The sequence below is a fragment of the Leopardus geoffroyi genome, chromosome D3 (genome assembly GCF_018350155.1).
Source record: "Leopardus geoffroyi isolate Oge1 chromosome D3, O.geoffroyi_Oge1_pat1.0, whole genome shotgun sequence".
Taxonomy (NCBI): domain Eukaryota; kingdom Metazoa; phylum Chordata; class Mammalia; order Carnivora; family Felidae; genus Leopardus; species Leopardus geoffroyi.
The window spans coordinates 2,090,876-2,105,828 of record NC_059339.1 but is presented as its reverse complement, the minus strand read 5'-3'; the positions used below and the strand labels follow the sequence as shown (position 1 = coordinate 2,105,828).

General features: G+C 57.3%; 1 protein-coding gene across 25 annotated transcripts in view; it reads right to left on the bottom strand.

The window, feature by feature from the left end:
- RIMBP2 (RIMS binding protein 2) overlaps positions 1 to 14,953 on the bottom strand; it is a 227,505-nt gene that overhangs the window by 7,769 nt on the left and 204,783 nt on the right. For 18 of the 25 annotated variants that reach the window (XM_045459510.1, XM_045459508.1, XM_045459509.1 and 15 more), the window contains 5 exons: positions 14,118 to 14,804; positions 12,406 to 12,523; positions 7,237 to 7,421; positions 5,421 to 5,589; positions 874 to 974 (listed from right to left, as the gene is read on the bottom strand). In XM_045459510.1, the coding sequence (XP_045315466.1) occupies positions 874 to 974; positions 5,421 to 5,589; positions 7,237 to 7,421; positions 12,406 to 12,523; positions 14,118 to 14,804 (1,260 nt within the window). Of the gene's footprint in view, positions 1 to 873; positions 975 to 5,420; positions 5,590 to 7,236; positions 7,422 to 12,405; positions 12,524 to 14,117; positions 14,805 to 14,953 lie in introns of those variants that run through there. The other 7 variants (XM_045459521.1, XM_045459520.1, XM_045459523.1 and 4 more) reach the window with 2 other exon arrangements.

Here is a 14,953-nt window from a genome sequence, read left to right as displayed (position 1 = left end):
CCGAGCGCCTATAAGCACAGCTCAACGTGAGGCCCCCCGAAACGAAAAGCGCCCCGGCGCTGGGTCCGAGGCCACAACTCAAGACCGCTGCTGGGCTCCCCCGGTCGCCGTTCTTTGAAAGTAGTCAAATAGTTAAGTGGACAAACCCTGATCTCCAGGGAGACGTTCTCTGGAGACTGGGGACCGTTACATAAGTTACCGCCGCCCCCCCACCACTGAGCGCCAAAACAATCTTGACTCAGTTCTTAAATGCCACTCCGCTCGGTGCCAGGCAGTGGTGGAGGGCGTGAGAAAACAGGAGCACGTGAATGCAGTTTTATCTCCGGACCTGGAAACGAGGGAGGGAGGCGCGCATCTAAGCGCCACCAGGCCTGGCGCACGAATCAATCTGCACGGAAGTGCCTGGTGAGTCAGTCGCGCTCCACGTCTGCACCACGAGCTGGGGGCGGGTCCCCTTCCGAGTCCCGGTGCTTCGTGGCCACGCCGGCCCAGGCCACGTGCAGAGAGGACACCGGGCCTGTCCCTCGGCTTCTTGCGTGTCGGGGCGGGGGGGGGGGGGGGGGGGCGGCGGCGGGAGGGGGGGCGTACTGCTCTGCTTTCCCTCGGGCTTTATTTCCCTCGTCAAGACGACCCTCCGGGGCCACCCCCAGCAGACCAAGATCACAGCTGCTCTGCCCGGAGCATCCCGGATGGGGACCTCCCAGCCACAGCAGCGACCTTGGTCAGCACCTGCTGTGCTCTGTCTCCTCCCTCCTGGCTCCCTAACACCATTCACCGCTCTGGTAGCGCCCCCTGTGGACGGTTCCAGCGATGGCGGGAGGCCAGATCCCAGCTTCCCGGGGCGGCACCACAGTGAAACCGCGCTCCGGGTACCTCGACATCGATGTTCGGTGAGCTTTCCCTGGGGTCGTAGTCATACAGGGCCACCACCCTCCGAGTCGCCCCCGGGTGCCGGCCGCCTCTTCGGCTTCTCTCTGTTTACACACAAGAAGAAAGCCGTCGTGTGGTTATTTCAAAAGGAGAGGTGCCCGCTCCCTTGCCCCAAGCAGCACAGCAGGCTGCACTAGGCCGCTGGGACCAGACCCGCACCCTCTCAAGGGGGCTGGTCGCCGTGGGCTGCATGTTCTAGTATCTCTGCTCGGGCACAGCCCTCCCACCCCCAACCCCCCACATACACACACACAGTGCCAAGGACACTTTCCTTTCCCTGGCGTGTCCATCAGGCCGGGAGACAGGTGAAGCAGAGATTCTCCGGATAATAAATCTAACGATTTAGAACGTTACTCCTGAAGGAAGTTGGCATTTGTGCATTTCTTCCAAACACAGCCACTCTGCGCCTAGAATTGGTTTCTGGAATTCGTACCAGTGAAAACCATGGGAGGCAGGTATTTTGAAAGCACCTAAAGTTGGTTCTGTGCCCTGTCCGTGGTTTTCAGCTGGCACAGGGCCCGGCTGTGCAAAGGTCCAGAGATCACCCACACCTCGGCTCCTGCCCAAGAGGCACTGCTTAATTTAGAGAAAGCAGGGCACCGTTGTAGGGCCTGTGCACATGCTTCCTTGAAACAGAGACGAGAGTTATTCCAGGGATCGATAAGAGCACTCCCGGGCTCGTTAGTTTTCCAGGGCAAGTTGCAAGTATGAATTCCTGCAGGTGGCAGTAACGATGAAATTCGCCCTTTCCGGCATATGCGGGGGAAGCTTTGAGGAGCTCACACGGTCCTATAACCACAGCTGGCAGCAATCAAGGTGGACAGTTCTGTCACCCCCCAAAATGGCCGGGTGCTTTCTCTGATGTCACCTCCAGCCCCAGGTAACCACTGGTCTGCTTTCTGTCCCGAGACTTTTACCTTTCCAGAACAGCATTTAAGTGGAATCATCCCAGATATAGTTTTTTTTAGAAAGTGGCTTCTTTCATGGGGACAATGCACCTGAGACCCACTCGTGTGACCGCGTGTCTCAGCAGTCCTACCCTCCCGCACCAGTTACCCGATCCGCCTACCAGGGGAAAGGCACCTGAGTGTCCCGCTACGGGTGGTGCCCAGGCAAGCCCCCTGTGAACACCCTGTGCAGGATTTGGGTGGGAAGTTCTATTCCTGTGGGGGGAGCACTCAGCGGGGGAGCGGGGGGACTGTGCCGGAAGCGTGTCTAGCCTCGGAAGGACCTGCACACTGCGGAGATGCCCCGCGCGGGTTCACCTCCGGCGGACGGGGTGCTGGCTCCACATCCCTCCCACGCATGGTGTGCCCCCGTGGCTGTGCCCGCGGGTGAGTCCTGGCTCCCTGCCGTGCCTTTAGTTTGCATTTCACTGATCACGTGAAGCATCTTTCCACATGCTTGTTTCCATGTGTCCTCCTTGGTGAAGGATCTCTTCAATCTTTTTTCTTTTCTTTATTTATTTTGGGAGAAACCAGGACAGAGAGTGAGCAGAGGAGGGGCAGAGAGAGACGGGCGGGGGCGGGGGGGGGGGGAGTACACAGAGTCCGAAGGAGGCTCCAGGCTCCGAGCTGTCAGCTCAGAGCTCGACGCAGGGCGCAAACTCAGACTGTGAGATCGTGAGCTGAGCCGAAACCAAAAGCTGGACACTTAACCGATGGAGCCCCCCCGGATCTCTTCAATCTTTTGTCCCCATTTTTATTGGTCATTTGCTTTCTCGTTGTTGAGTTCTGAAAGCTTCTTATGTGTCCTCTGAATTCAAGTCCCCCTTCAGCTGGGTCACGTGCAAATCTTTCCCCCCAGCCTGGGGCCTCTCTCTTCCTTCTCTTCACGGTGTCTCTCTCAGCCCAGAACGGCTCGATTTCCATGAAGTCCAACATCAGAATTTTCCTCTTCCGTGGCATGGTTTTAGTGTCACATCAAAGACAGTGCTGCCTGACCACCACCAAGTTTTCCCATGTTTTCTTCTAGAACTTTCACGGTCTTAGTTTTTATATTTAAGACCGTGTTCAGTTTTAAGTTAATTCTCCTGGTTTGCTGGGAGTATGGCCCGAGCTTCATTTCCCCACCGAATCCAGCACCTGTTGTGGAAAAGACTGTCCTTTCCCGTTGAACAGCCTCTTGACCGTGGACGAGAACCCGCGGACGGTGTTGTGTGTTGGTCCGTTTTGTGGGCTCTGTTCCGTTCCAGTGACCTGTGTGCCTGTGTGTCCTCCGATTCCACCCTGTCTGGATTGTATGGTCTTACAATCCCGTTAACGTCCACTCTTCTTTTAAATCTGCTTGGGCAACGGTAGCTCCTTTGCCTTTTCAGACACGTTTTTGGCTTAGCGTATCGATTCCAAATAAATCCCTGCCCAGACGTTGACTGGGGTTGTGTTGCCTCCATAGGACAGTCTGGGGATGCGGGAGGTCTCGCCGCCCCAAGTCCGGGACCACGGTGCCTCCATGCACTTGGGGATCTTTGGCACACAGATCCCACACCCATCTCGTTAGACTCCCCCCTCCCCCTTCCGTGTCTCTGTCGCGTTACCGTAAATAGTATTACTTCTTAAATTTCCATTTCAAATTTTTCACTGCTAACATTTGGAAAGACAACTGCTTTTGTATCCAGTGACCTTGCTAATAAACTCGCTAGTTAATTCACGGGATCCTTTGAGATTTTCTAGATTTTCAGGGCACCTGTGAGCAGAAAACGTTGAACGTCTTCTTTTCCGGTCCGTACACCGTCCCTCCTGTCTCCCCGCACGTCGTGTCCGAAAGGGACTGAGAGGCAGACACCGTCGTCCAGCCCCAGCCGCGGGAGGGGCGTACTCAGTCCGTAGCAACTAGATACTTCCTAGTGCTAGAAACGCACGTGGTATCTCAGTCTGGTTCCTTCAAAAGTCATGTTTAGGAAAACAGAATAAAATAGACATTTAATCTAACCGATCACACGGATCGAGCTGGTTTCTGGCAGAGCGCTTGTTGGCTTTCCGGTCCGCGGCATACAGAGCCCGCTCCCCCTCTGAACCGGGCACGTGGCTCCAGGGACAGAGGCGGCGTGTACTCAGACGGCTTCAGCCTCGTGGACTAGGCCCGGGCAGCACATTCACAGGAGGCCTCGACTATCAGATGTGGGTTCTAACTTCAAATGGTGCGTTCGTTCCCACCAAAGAGACTGAAACGCGTTTGATGTGATTTTGTGACTGTCCTTAAAAATATGCGTATTCTTTGAGTCGTTCAGTTTTGTCTCTGAAATCTCATTTCGAGCTAACTTCACCTTATGTTTTGAAGTGTTAAAACCTTAAACACGAAGGGCATCAAACGGATCTGTCTCCTATTTAGAAAAAGCAAAGGCACTTCTAATGAGATTTTTCCTGCACGTGGGCAAAATCACAGATCACACACATAATGTTGCTTAGAGTCACTGAAAATAGTCTGCTGTGTGTTCATGGGTGCTCGCGGACTGGTTCGTGACAGGTGGGGTCATCGGGTCCACGTTACAGGTGCAAACCCTTGATGGCTTCTGGAGAAGCAAGGAAGAGCGTGGCAAGACCTCATCAGACTCTGGGACTTCACCACCGACGGGCTAATGTTCGAGGCACGTCACCGACGTCTCAGTCCGTCCGCGCTGCCGGGACAAAACACGCTCACTTCTCACAGCTCTGGAGGCTGGACGTCCGAGACCAAGGCGCCAGCAGATTCGGGGTCTGGTGAGGACCGGCGTCCTGGTTCCCAGATGGCATCTTCTCGCCCTGTCCTCACAGGGTGGACGAGGCAAGGGACGTCTGCGGAGCGTCTTTCAGAGGGCAGGAATGCCCCTCCGACGGCTGCACGATCGTGACCTTAGCTCCCCCCGGACGCCATCGCCGTGGGGTTTACATCATAACTTAAAATTTTAGGGGGACACAACATCCAGTCAAAAACACCCTCAGAGCGGTAGTCTGTTTTCTAGACGGGACAGACTTTAAGTAAGGCTACACTTCATCTTCCATTAGAAAATCTTCTGTGTCTGCAGGGATATGTCGAGCACGTACGCCCATAAAGCGTGTAGGACTGTTACGACCCAGTTTGTAGAGTGGATTTTGCCCCAAAAAGTGGATGGTTAACTTTCGGATTCTCTTGGGACGTTCATTTGATTTTTAATGTTTATTTTCAAGAGAAAGAGAGAGAGATGAGGGTGAGCAGGGGAGGGCGGGAGAGAGAGGGAGACACAGAATCCCAAGCAGGCTCCAGACTCCTAGCTGTCAGCGCAGAGCCCGACACGGGGCCTGAACTCACGAACTGTGAGATCGTGACCTGAGCCGAAGTCGGACCCTCAACCCACTGAGCCACCCAGGCGCCCCTCCCCTGTGATGTTTAAACGGCACAGACTGGACCCCGCCCACACGCCTTGGGCGCCCGAGAGCCCGTGGCGTGGCTACGGACCGCCGGGCGGGGGGGCGGGGGTGAGGGGAGGAACAGCCCGACCAGCAGGTGCAGGTGAACAGGTGCCGGTCGCTTACCTATTTTCTCCACAGGCGTGTTCAGAGGAAGGAACCCTTGCCTCAGAAGTTGGTCCATCATATCCTCGTCGTCGGCTTGGATCTCCGAGACCATGTTGCAGGGAATAAGGCCGAGCCGGGCACACGTCTCCCCCCGGTAAAAGCCGTCAGCGTCTTTGTCCCCATACACCTGGAGCCGGTGTGAAAGGCCAAGGCGGCAGGACCGTGGGTTCACAAGCGCCTCAGCCCTGCCGGCACGTCGTCAGAACACGCTCGAACGAGACCGCGGTCACCCACGCGTGCCCTGCACAGCTGCGCTCCTGCCCTCGGCCCCCGAGTTTCTGCCCCAGGGTTTGGACGACACTGCTCTCCCCATCAGCTGGTGGCGGTGGGGCCACAAGTCAGGGCTCTGGCTCCACTCTGGGCGCGGCCTGCATATCTGAACTCACACAGCGAAATCCGCATGCGATGACCCCACCCGCGGAGAGGACGTCTAGACCCCACGCAGGGGTGTCTCCGCCCGCAGCAAGTGGCTTCCTCCGCCAGACGGTGTGGCGTGTCAGGATTCCAGAAGTTAGGAATCTCATCTAACCCAGAGCTGTTCATCACTCTCTGGGGTCACAGCACCACGCTTTAAGGGCGCGTCTTACTGGACACGTATCATAACCACGTTCAAACGCAACTTGGCATGCCCTCTGGGGAACCCGAAAACTTAGGGCTCAAGGGCTCCCTGTTTCCCTCTGCTACTGAGCACCAGGCTTTCTCTCCAGCTCCTACTTCAGACTCACGACGGCCCAACTCTCTGCTGCTCAGCAGGCTGGATATTTAATGCAACAGAAAAAAGCCAGCCATTGGGACGAACTAAGATGCTAAAGTATGGTGAGACCGCTCCCCACTTCCTCAGGTGCCCCCACCAGCCCTGCAGCCCCCAGCCAAGCCCCCAACTTGATGATCTGTCCCCCCAGGTGCCCCACCAGCCCAGTGGCCCCCAGTCGAGCCCCCACTCTAATGATCTGTCCCCCCAAGTGCCCTACCAGCCCTGCAGCCCCCAGCTGAGCCCCCACCTTGATGATCTGTCCCCCCCCCCAAGTGCCCCACCAGCCCTGCAGCTCCCAAGTTGATGATCTGTCCCCCCCAGGTGCCCCACCAGCCCTGCAGCCCCCAGCCGAGCCCCCACCTTGATGATCTGTCCCCCCAGGTGCCCCACCAGCCCTACAGCCCCCAGCCGAGCCCCCACCTTGATGATCTGTCCCCCCAGGTGCCCCACCAGTCCTGCAGCCCCCAGCCGAGCCCCCACCTTGATGATCTGTCCCCCCAGGTGCCCCACCAGCCCTACAGCCCCCAGCCGAGCCCCCACCTTGATGATCTGTCCCCCCAGGTGCCCCACCAGCCCTACAGCCCCCAGCCGAGCCCCCACCTTGATGATCTGTCCCCCCAGGTGCCCCACCAGCCCTACAGCCCCCAGCCGAGCCCCCACCTTGATGATCTGTCCCCCCAGGTGCCCCACCAGCCCTACAGCCCCCAGCCGAGCCCCCACCTTGATGATCTGTCCCCCCAGGTGCCCCACCAGCCCTACAGCCCCCAGCCGAGCCCCCACCTTGATGATCTGTCCCCCCAGGTGCCCCACCAGCCCTACAGCCCCCAGCCGAGCCCCCACCTTGATGATCTGTCCCCCCAGGTGCCCCACCAGCCCTACAGCCCCCAGCCGAGCCCCCACCTTGATGATCTGTCCCCCCAGGTGCCCCACCAGCCCTGCAGCCCCCAGCCGAGCCCCCACCTTGATGATCTGTCCCCCCAGGTGCCCCACCAGTCCTGCAGCCCCCAGCCGAGTCCCCACCTTGATGATCTGTCCTTCTTTAAAAGGAAGCTCTTCTTCTGCAGCATCCGGATTTGGGGACATGGTGAGGGGGTCATAGTCAAAAAGAGCCACAAAGATTCGGGCTGGGAGCTCTTCTGTACCGGGGTCTGTTTCCGACTCTTCATAGAAGTCTGGAGAAAGGTGGTCTCGCTCACTGTATTCATCTGGGAGCAAGTGGGGACAAAGAATGCTAGGTGATTCCTGCCCTCCATGCCCCCCCCCCCCACCGCCCCTCATTGACTCAGAAATGTGTGCTGTTAATACAAAATATGGCTCAGGGAATAAGGATGGCTGAGACACTAGAACTCATCTTTTAAAAGAAGTCTGCGGTTAACGTGTGGACCGACACCAGTGGGTCTGAGTGGCAAATCGCTGTCATCAAGCACCAGTATGAAGCCCTGCCCCACGTGAGTCCGTGACAGGTGGGTGATGCTGGGCGGCCTCACCAGCCGCAGACCCGAGCGAGGGGTCAGTGGGGATGGACAGGCCATCCGCCACCATGCAGAGCGCCACCCGTGTCCACAGCAGGCGAGGACGGCGCCTTCCTCCCGTGACCGAGACACATTCGTGTGTGCGTCTGGGGTCATCCGCTGAGCTGTCCGCTCAGCTCTAAATATTTCAGCAGAGGGGCGCCCGGGGGGCTCAGTCGGTGAAGCGCCGACTTTGGCTCAAGTCATGATCTCCCGGTTCATGAGCTCGAGCCCCATGTCGGGCTCTGTGCTGACCGCTCAGAGCCTGCAGCCTGCCCCCGATTCGGTGTCTCCCTCTCTCTCTGCCCCTCCCCCACTCATGCTCGGTCTCTGTCTCTCAAAAATGAATAAAACGTTAAAAAAAATTAAGTATTTCAGCAGCAACAAATGCATTCTTCACAAAACTCCCCTATCATCCAGCTGCTAAAAATTATTCTTTGAAATCCTATACATTCGTATATATCAGATATCATCGTCGATGTCGCTGTATACGTCATCGTAGCGGGACTGCGCTCCCACAGCAGCGGGAAGCGAATGGGAACTGCCACTGAGGCAGAGCATAGGCGGCTCACACAGCCAGCCAGGCCCCTGGCGACCAGTACCCCGACGGGAGGACGCCACAGGGACGCAGAAAAGACAGGAGACCAAGTGAAGAACCAAGCCACTCGGTTTCCTTCACCAGAAAAAAAAAAAAAAAAAAAAAATTAGTTGAAAAATAAATAAAAAGCACTTTAGCAGCCGAAAAAGTGGACTTTTAAAATGCAGTGCACTGTTGACGTTATTTAAATTGGGGACCCTTTAAGGACGCCTAGATAATCTAGAAATTCAGTGATTTCTCTTCTGCCAGGGAACAAAGCTTGTCAACGGGGGGCGTCATTCGTGTCCTAAGTTTTTATTTTGTTTATGGTCAATGGAAAGACCTCAGGCGTTTCCCCCTACTTTTCAACGTTACCTAACTGAAATCGTGGGAAGCTACATAAGCCACCCCGTGGCCTCCGGGGATCTCGGGTGAGCGCGTGCAGGGGGGAGGCGGAGAAAACCGTCAGCAGCACGAAGGCGGCCGGCTTCTACTCCGGGCAGGTGGCTGGTGCGCAGAAGGGGCCCGGTGCCCGCGACAGCACAGCCAGCGGCGCCCTGCCCTGGGCGGACAACGGAGAACGGCCGGGAAGGCAGACTCACTCCCAGGGGTTCTCGGCCGTCTCCGATGGCCAGACAGCGCGAGGGCCGGGGACTAGGTCCGCTCCTAGGCGGAGGCTGGCCACGACGGCCATCGTCCTTGAGGGTCTCGAGCCACCCTCGCTGCGGTCTGCACTGGCCCGCACACCCTCGGCAGCTGGCCCGGCTCAGGGACCCTGACGGTGGCCACACTGCCCGAGGCACGGAGGCCAGGTCAGGCATCCGAGGCTGGGTCCCAGCGAAGGCTCCACCCGGAGTCTCCTGAAACGGGGGGAGACCACGGCAGAGCTGCCCACCTGCCCCACGGGCTCTTTCTGGTGGGGCAGGGGGTGGGAGTGTGGGCAGGAGGGGGGCTTCACTGCCTCTTCTTGCAGAGGAGGACTGTGTCCACGTGGAACGTGGCCATGGCCCTGGCCTCCCCAGAGACCGCAGGGAGCGGCCGGGGGTCCGGCCCAAGGAGGAGGAACTCCCCTCCAGCCCTGGTCTGACCTGGTGTGGGCACTCCTCCCCCTCTGTCCTGAGGCTATGACCCCAGGTCACCCTGGCAGGTTCAGGGGGGTCTCTTCAGGAGGGAGAAAGGGTCTGCACACCACGTGCCCGGACAGGACTCCTGAGTCCAGCCGTGCCGTGCCAACAAGCATCGTCTTGTACGGGTGAGACCCGGCCCTCCCTGCCTGAGACCAGCAGCCTTCACCGGTAACGTCTGCGGTCATTTGTACAGGGGAAGAGGGAGTCGTGAGTTAAACATACTTCACGCCGTTTCATTTTCTCCTCGCCGGGAAACCCGTGGAAAAGGCATCTCTGTTCTAAAGGGCTAAGCTTCATAGATTCATTTTCAATTGTTCCTCTCCGCGCACAGAGAGAATGTGCTGTGTTTCCTCGTTCTGGGAGCTCGGCAGCCAGGACAGCCGAGGAAATGGGAAAACCTGGAGAGGCCACAGACTCCTAGAACGGGATCCTCGCCAGGAGAAGGGGCGCCCTCCGGGTACGCGGGTAAATACAAACACCGAACAGGAGAAAGCCAGAAGCCGGGCCCAGGGAAATCCACCCGTGGAGTCACCGATCCGTGTCCTGAGGCCCCCCTCACGCTGACTGTGAGATCGACACGACAGCTGTAGCTCCCCAACTCTTGTCTTTTTACATCAGGAGGGGCGCTGTTTCCTTCATTTTGGAAAACCCAGATAATACGAAAAGGTACAGTATTTTAATTCAATCGTGAGTGCGTTGCTTCTTAAAAATGTATTGGGGAAACGTATGGTCTGTAGACTTAGGGTCCCCTGGAAAAGACCACAGACGCTTCTGGAGTAGAGCAGACCCCTAAAATAACAACTGGTATTTGCACAAGAAAAATGGAAGAGGACCTGGGGGTAAGTCTTCCGGCACGTCACTGACCACTAGCTCCCGAGGGTCACTGGCAGCTTCGAGGGCACGACACTTCTGTCCTTTGAGAGTATACCAGGCGTTTCTGTGTGTGTGTGAACGTACCACGTGCATGACACCAATCGTGCTTTTACGTGGTTTCCTGCATTGCTACACGGTAAGAACTCAGGTACAATTAAAGCAATAAATCACAAATTTATGTAGCGCTTTTTTGAGTTATGTCATCAAGAGCTTTTGTCGTTAAAATGTTAGCGTTACTCTTCCGCTAACGTCACTAGCGTCTTACTGAGATCAAGACACGCGTGCAGCCCTTTCAATCCTTTACCGTAAGACACAGCCACTCAAAGGCCCATCCCGGGGAGAGCGTCCGCTGGCCCGACTCGGACGCACTGATGTTTCCCCTGTGCGCCCCCCCGGCAGTCCACGGCCACGGGCAGACATTCCCTCCCTCTCCCAGGGGACCGGGGCCAGAGGACACCCCACCCCAGCACCCACAACACGAACGCTCCCACCCCGGGAACAGCAGCGGCTCCGTGACAAGCCTCGCCGTGCTCTCCATGCATCCAGTCACAGCCCAGGGAAGACCCAGACACCCAGAACAACCGCAGAGAAGAGCAAAGTCTGGGCGTGCGTCTGGCCCAGGCCTGCCTCGTTTCCACAGACGGCCCGTCAGTCCCCCACCAGCCGCTCACACGCCAGGAGAACCAACCCCGCTGGGCTCGGAAACGGACACGGGGGATGACGCGCAGATTACGGGAGAGACCAGCGCCTTCCAAGTCAGACTGCGCATCCGCTTGTTTCCAGTTCACGGAAAAGACCCCGTCCCGTGAAATTGTTGCCAATAAATGAAAACATCCTGAGGCTGTGAAGGTGGAAGGGGAAACGCTTTTTTCCCTGCTGTCTGGACTTTACAAGGAAGAGAAGTCCAGAAGGAGGACGACACTTAGAGGATCTGTTTTGTGTTATCACGTCTGTCTGTCTTTCCAGCTGCTGTGACAGAAAGGACAGTCTAGTAAACGTCAGCGGTTTGGCTGCGATTAGAGCCGTGTGTGCGGGCGTCTAGAGGCCCCTAACTTGTCTCCTGGAGCCCTGCATTGCCAGGTCAAGGGGTCTCATTCTCTTCTACCCGTCCCCAGTCCCGCCTGCTTTGTTTCCCACGTGTGCGTGCGTTTTCACGAAAGGCTGCTTTATTTGGGCTGATGACCCTGGCGGACATCTTCCCATCCGACCGCCCACCACGTCCCCCTGGCCCAGCGGGTCGGTCACAGGGACGAAAATGACGGATGTCAGCAAGACTGGCTCAATCCCAAAAAGGAATGGAAAGAACGGACACGGGGTGCCAGACGGGGACTCGCGAGCAGGGAGGTGACCGGATGGGGGAGGGCGGCACATGCTCCGAGGACACATTTGGGCCTCCTGGCGTTTCTGTCACTTTGGGTCCCGGCTGCCAAAGCGTGTCGTGCACGCGGACAACTCTCCGTCACTCGGGGCTTATTTCTGTGTGTGGAGATTGGCCGCCATCCCCGCTCCCGTGCCGCTCTGACCACGCGCATGTCCCGGGAGCACGAGCAGGGACGTGGGAGGCAGCACACTGCGGTCTCTCCGGGGCTCATGCCGTCCGGCCGCTCCGGGAAAACATAAATAAAGATCGGCAGGGAGAAGACAGACCTAAGAAGCCAATATGGTACTTGGTTTTACCTATCGTGTGCTTTCTGCCTTCTTTTTGCCATAAGCAATGGAGAGTTTTCTGCGTGTGGTTGAAATGCTATTTCTCGTAAGTTTTTTTTTTTTTTTAATTTTTTTTTTTTAACGTTTATTTATTTTTGAGACAGAGAGAGAGAGAGACAGAGCATGAACGGGGGAGGAGCAGAGAGAGAGAGGGAGATACAGAATCGGAAGCAGGCTCCAGGCTCTGAGCCATCAGCCCAGAGCCCGACGCGGGGCTCGAACTCACGGACCGCGAGATCGCGAGATCGTGACCTGAGCTGAAGTCGGACGCTTAACCGACTGAGCCACCCAGGTGCCCCTCTCGTAAGTTTTTAAACGTGTTTAGATCAAGGACTAAGCAGCCATGTGCTCTGTGCTCGGAAGAAAGAGAAAGGTGTCAACCAGGCCCACTAACCGATGGATGGGACCATCACTGGCCGCGACCTCTGAGGGCCAGCACTGCCGTGGGGGAACCTCCGGCCCGCGTGATCCGCCCTGTCGGCCCGTCCTGCAGACACCGGGTTTCCTAAAATCTAAAGACAAAACAACGGAGTCATAAGTCTTGCCAGCCTTGGGGGACACAAGAACTAAGTCAGCCAAACCAAGTCGACTTAGAAGCGGAAGCTCTAAAGGCAACTAAACTTAGCTTTTAACTGAAAGGTTAGCTGAATAACCTGGAAGAGAAACAAGTTGCTCACCCCAGGCGCCCCGTCTTCCAGACCAGAGTCCCTTTGCGACACACTCACGGGGGTGGGGGCAAGAGGGGACTCCTCGGGAAGCACTGTTTCCTGCGGCTACTGCTGCGGAAGCCGGAATCTTGGAACCAAAGCGAGAGGGGCTGACACAGGCACCTGATGCCTCTGGCACCTCTGACCAGCCACGACCCTTGCCTGGTCCCAGAACCGCCCACCGCCGGCAGCGATCACGGAGGCGGGGAGATGACTGCATTTCCAAACATCCCGCCTGGACCGCGCTGTACGTGAGGTTACCAAAAACTCAAAGACAGAAGTTTCTGCGCATTAGCGGCTGTGAAACTCACGGCAACGTCCTGGCCCTAATCCGAAGGCGCCAATCAATTTTCAGGGCTGACTCGGATGGTTCTCCTTTATGGACGGGTTCACTCCTAATTTGCACTAAAGGTCAGAATCATACGAGAGAGTCACAGCGAAACCTCCAGCTCACTGGGAAGTAATTTGAGTCAGGAAGTTCTCAGGGACACAGGGCATGAACGGTGGTGAGGGAGTCCCAGGAATTAGGCGGCTTGTGACAAGCAGGGGCAGGTAGTGGGGGGCTGCAGGTGGCAGGTGACTCAGCGGGGTACGGATCGGCGCCCTCTGGTGGACACACCGCGACTGCACGGGCTCAGACCGGAGGCCTGGCGCCCGGCCGCGTCTCGCCCTTGTTTTCATGGAAAAGTTCAGCGTGACAGGAGCAGATGTGCTGAAAAGAGGGCACAATATAGACATGAACGAAGCCTTGAATGAGCCCCTACTCTCCACAGCCCACTTGCAAGCCTGGAACACAAGGCAGGGGGTGCGTCTACAGCAGATGATGGAAAACCCATTCTGAAAACTGGACACAGGCAAGAAAGGGGAAGGAAACAAAACAAAAACAAAGCCACTTTGGAAACAATATACAGAAATGGATCTCTTCGATAACTGCTTTTTTTTCCCCCCAGTTATAGATAAAGACCAAAACACAACACCAACCAAACACCAAAAGCATCAGCAAGGACCGCCGGTGGTGGTCACCAACAGGTGCCTGGGGTTCGTTTTGGAAAAAAAAAAAAAAAAAAAAAGTGTTGCCAAACTTTTGGATAATCACAGTTCAGCTAACCCTTAATTAAAATTTAGATTCAGTTGCCCTTGAATTAAAGCAGCCATAATCATCGCTGATTCTGTGGGGTGGGGGTGGAGGAGGGGGTCAGTATTCGACAGCAAAGTAAAGGGATCGTCAGCGTGGGCAAAGATCAGGAAGCAATGGGACGGAAATCAAAATGCATGGAAACCAAAGCCAGCCAGCAGAGGGGCTCCCCAGGGATGGCTACCAAAATAAATCGACCGGGGGAGAGAATGGAAATGGATTGGCCTGGCAAGCGGACGTGAGCAGGGAGCGTACTTCACACACCAAGGGGCCTTCTGCGGGCCCGGGACGCGGCTGTGCCTGGCGGCCAGTGGCCCTACTGTCGGGCACTTTTACGCTTTTCTTGCAGACATCCCGCGAGCCTTGGTGAGCCAGGGGCTCCTCCCAGCCAGACCTCCTGGGGGTGGCTCTCTCTGGGCTCGGGGGGGCGCCATCGCTCCTGAGGGCGTCACCGGGGACTGCTTGCTCCCCAAAGTCCTCCTCGATGCTGCTCTGCCGGGTCAGCGTCCGTCGCCGGGCCAGCAGAGGCCTCAGGCTCCTCCTACAGCGACAGTGCCCGGGGCCTGGGCTGCACTTGGCCGTGTTCCGGAAGCTGAAGGGCAGCTCCTCCTCGTCGCTCCCACAGTCCAGGCCACTGTCCGGGCTCCTGCTGGCCGAGCGGCCGAACCGGCAGCCTCTGTCTTCCGGCACGAAGTCCTCGGCGTGGGGGCCGACCCCGGGGCCCCTGGGTTTGGCCGGGAGCCAGGACGCCGGGGGGGCCTCGTCCCCGCTGCGGGCGCGGGCCCTGGCCCTGGCGGAGTACCCTAAGCCCTGCTTGCGCAAGAACCGGAGCTGCTCCCCGTCCTCGGCTACTTCGGGGATACTGAACAGCCCCTTACTGTGGCAGGTCTGCTGGGGGTGGTCGGGGCGCTCCGGGAAGACCCCTTCAGCGCGGCTACTCTGAAAGCGCTCCTTAAAGGGCGGCGTGTTAACGCGGGGTGTGACCGAAGTGACATGGGGGAAGGAGAGAAAATAGACAGGATTAGTCTCAGACGCGGTGAGGGGCAAGCATGCGTGCACTCGGGGGCGAAAGGCATGCTCTGGCCCGGTTCTGGAATGAG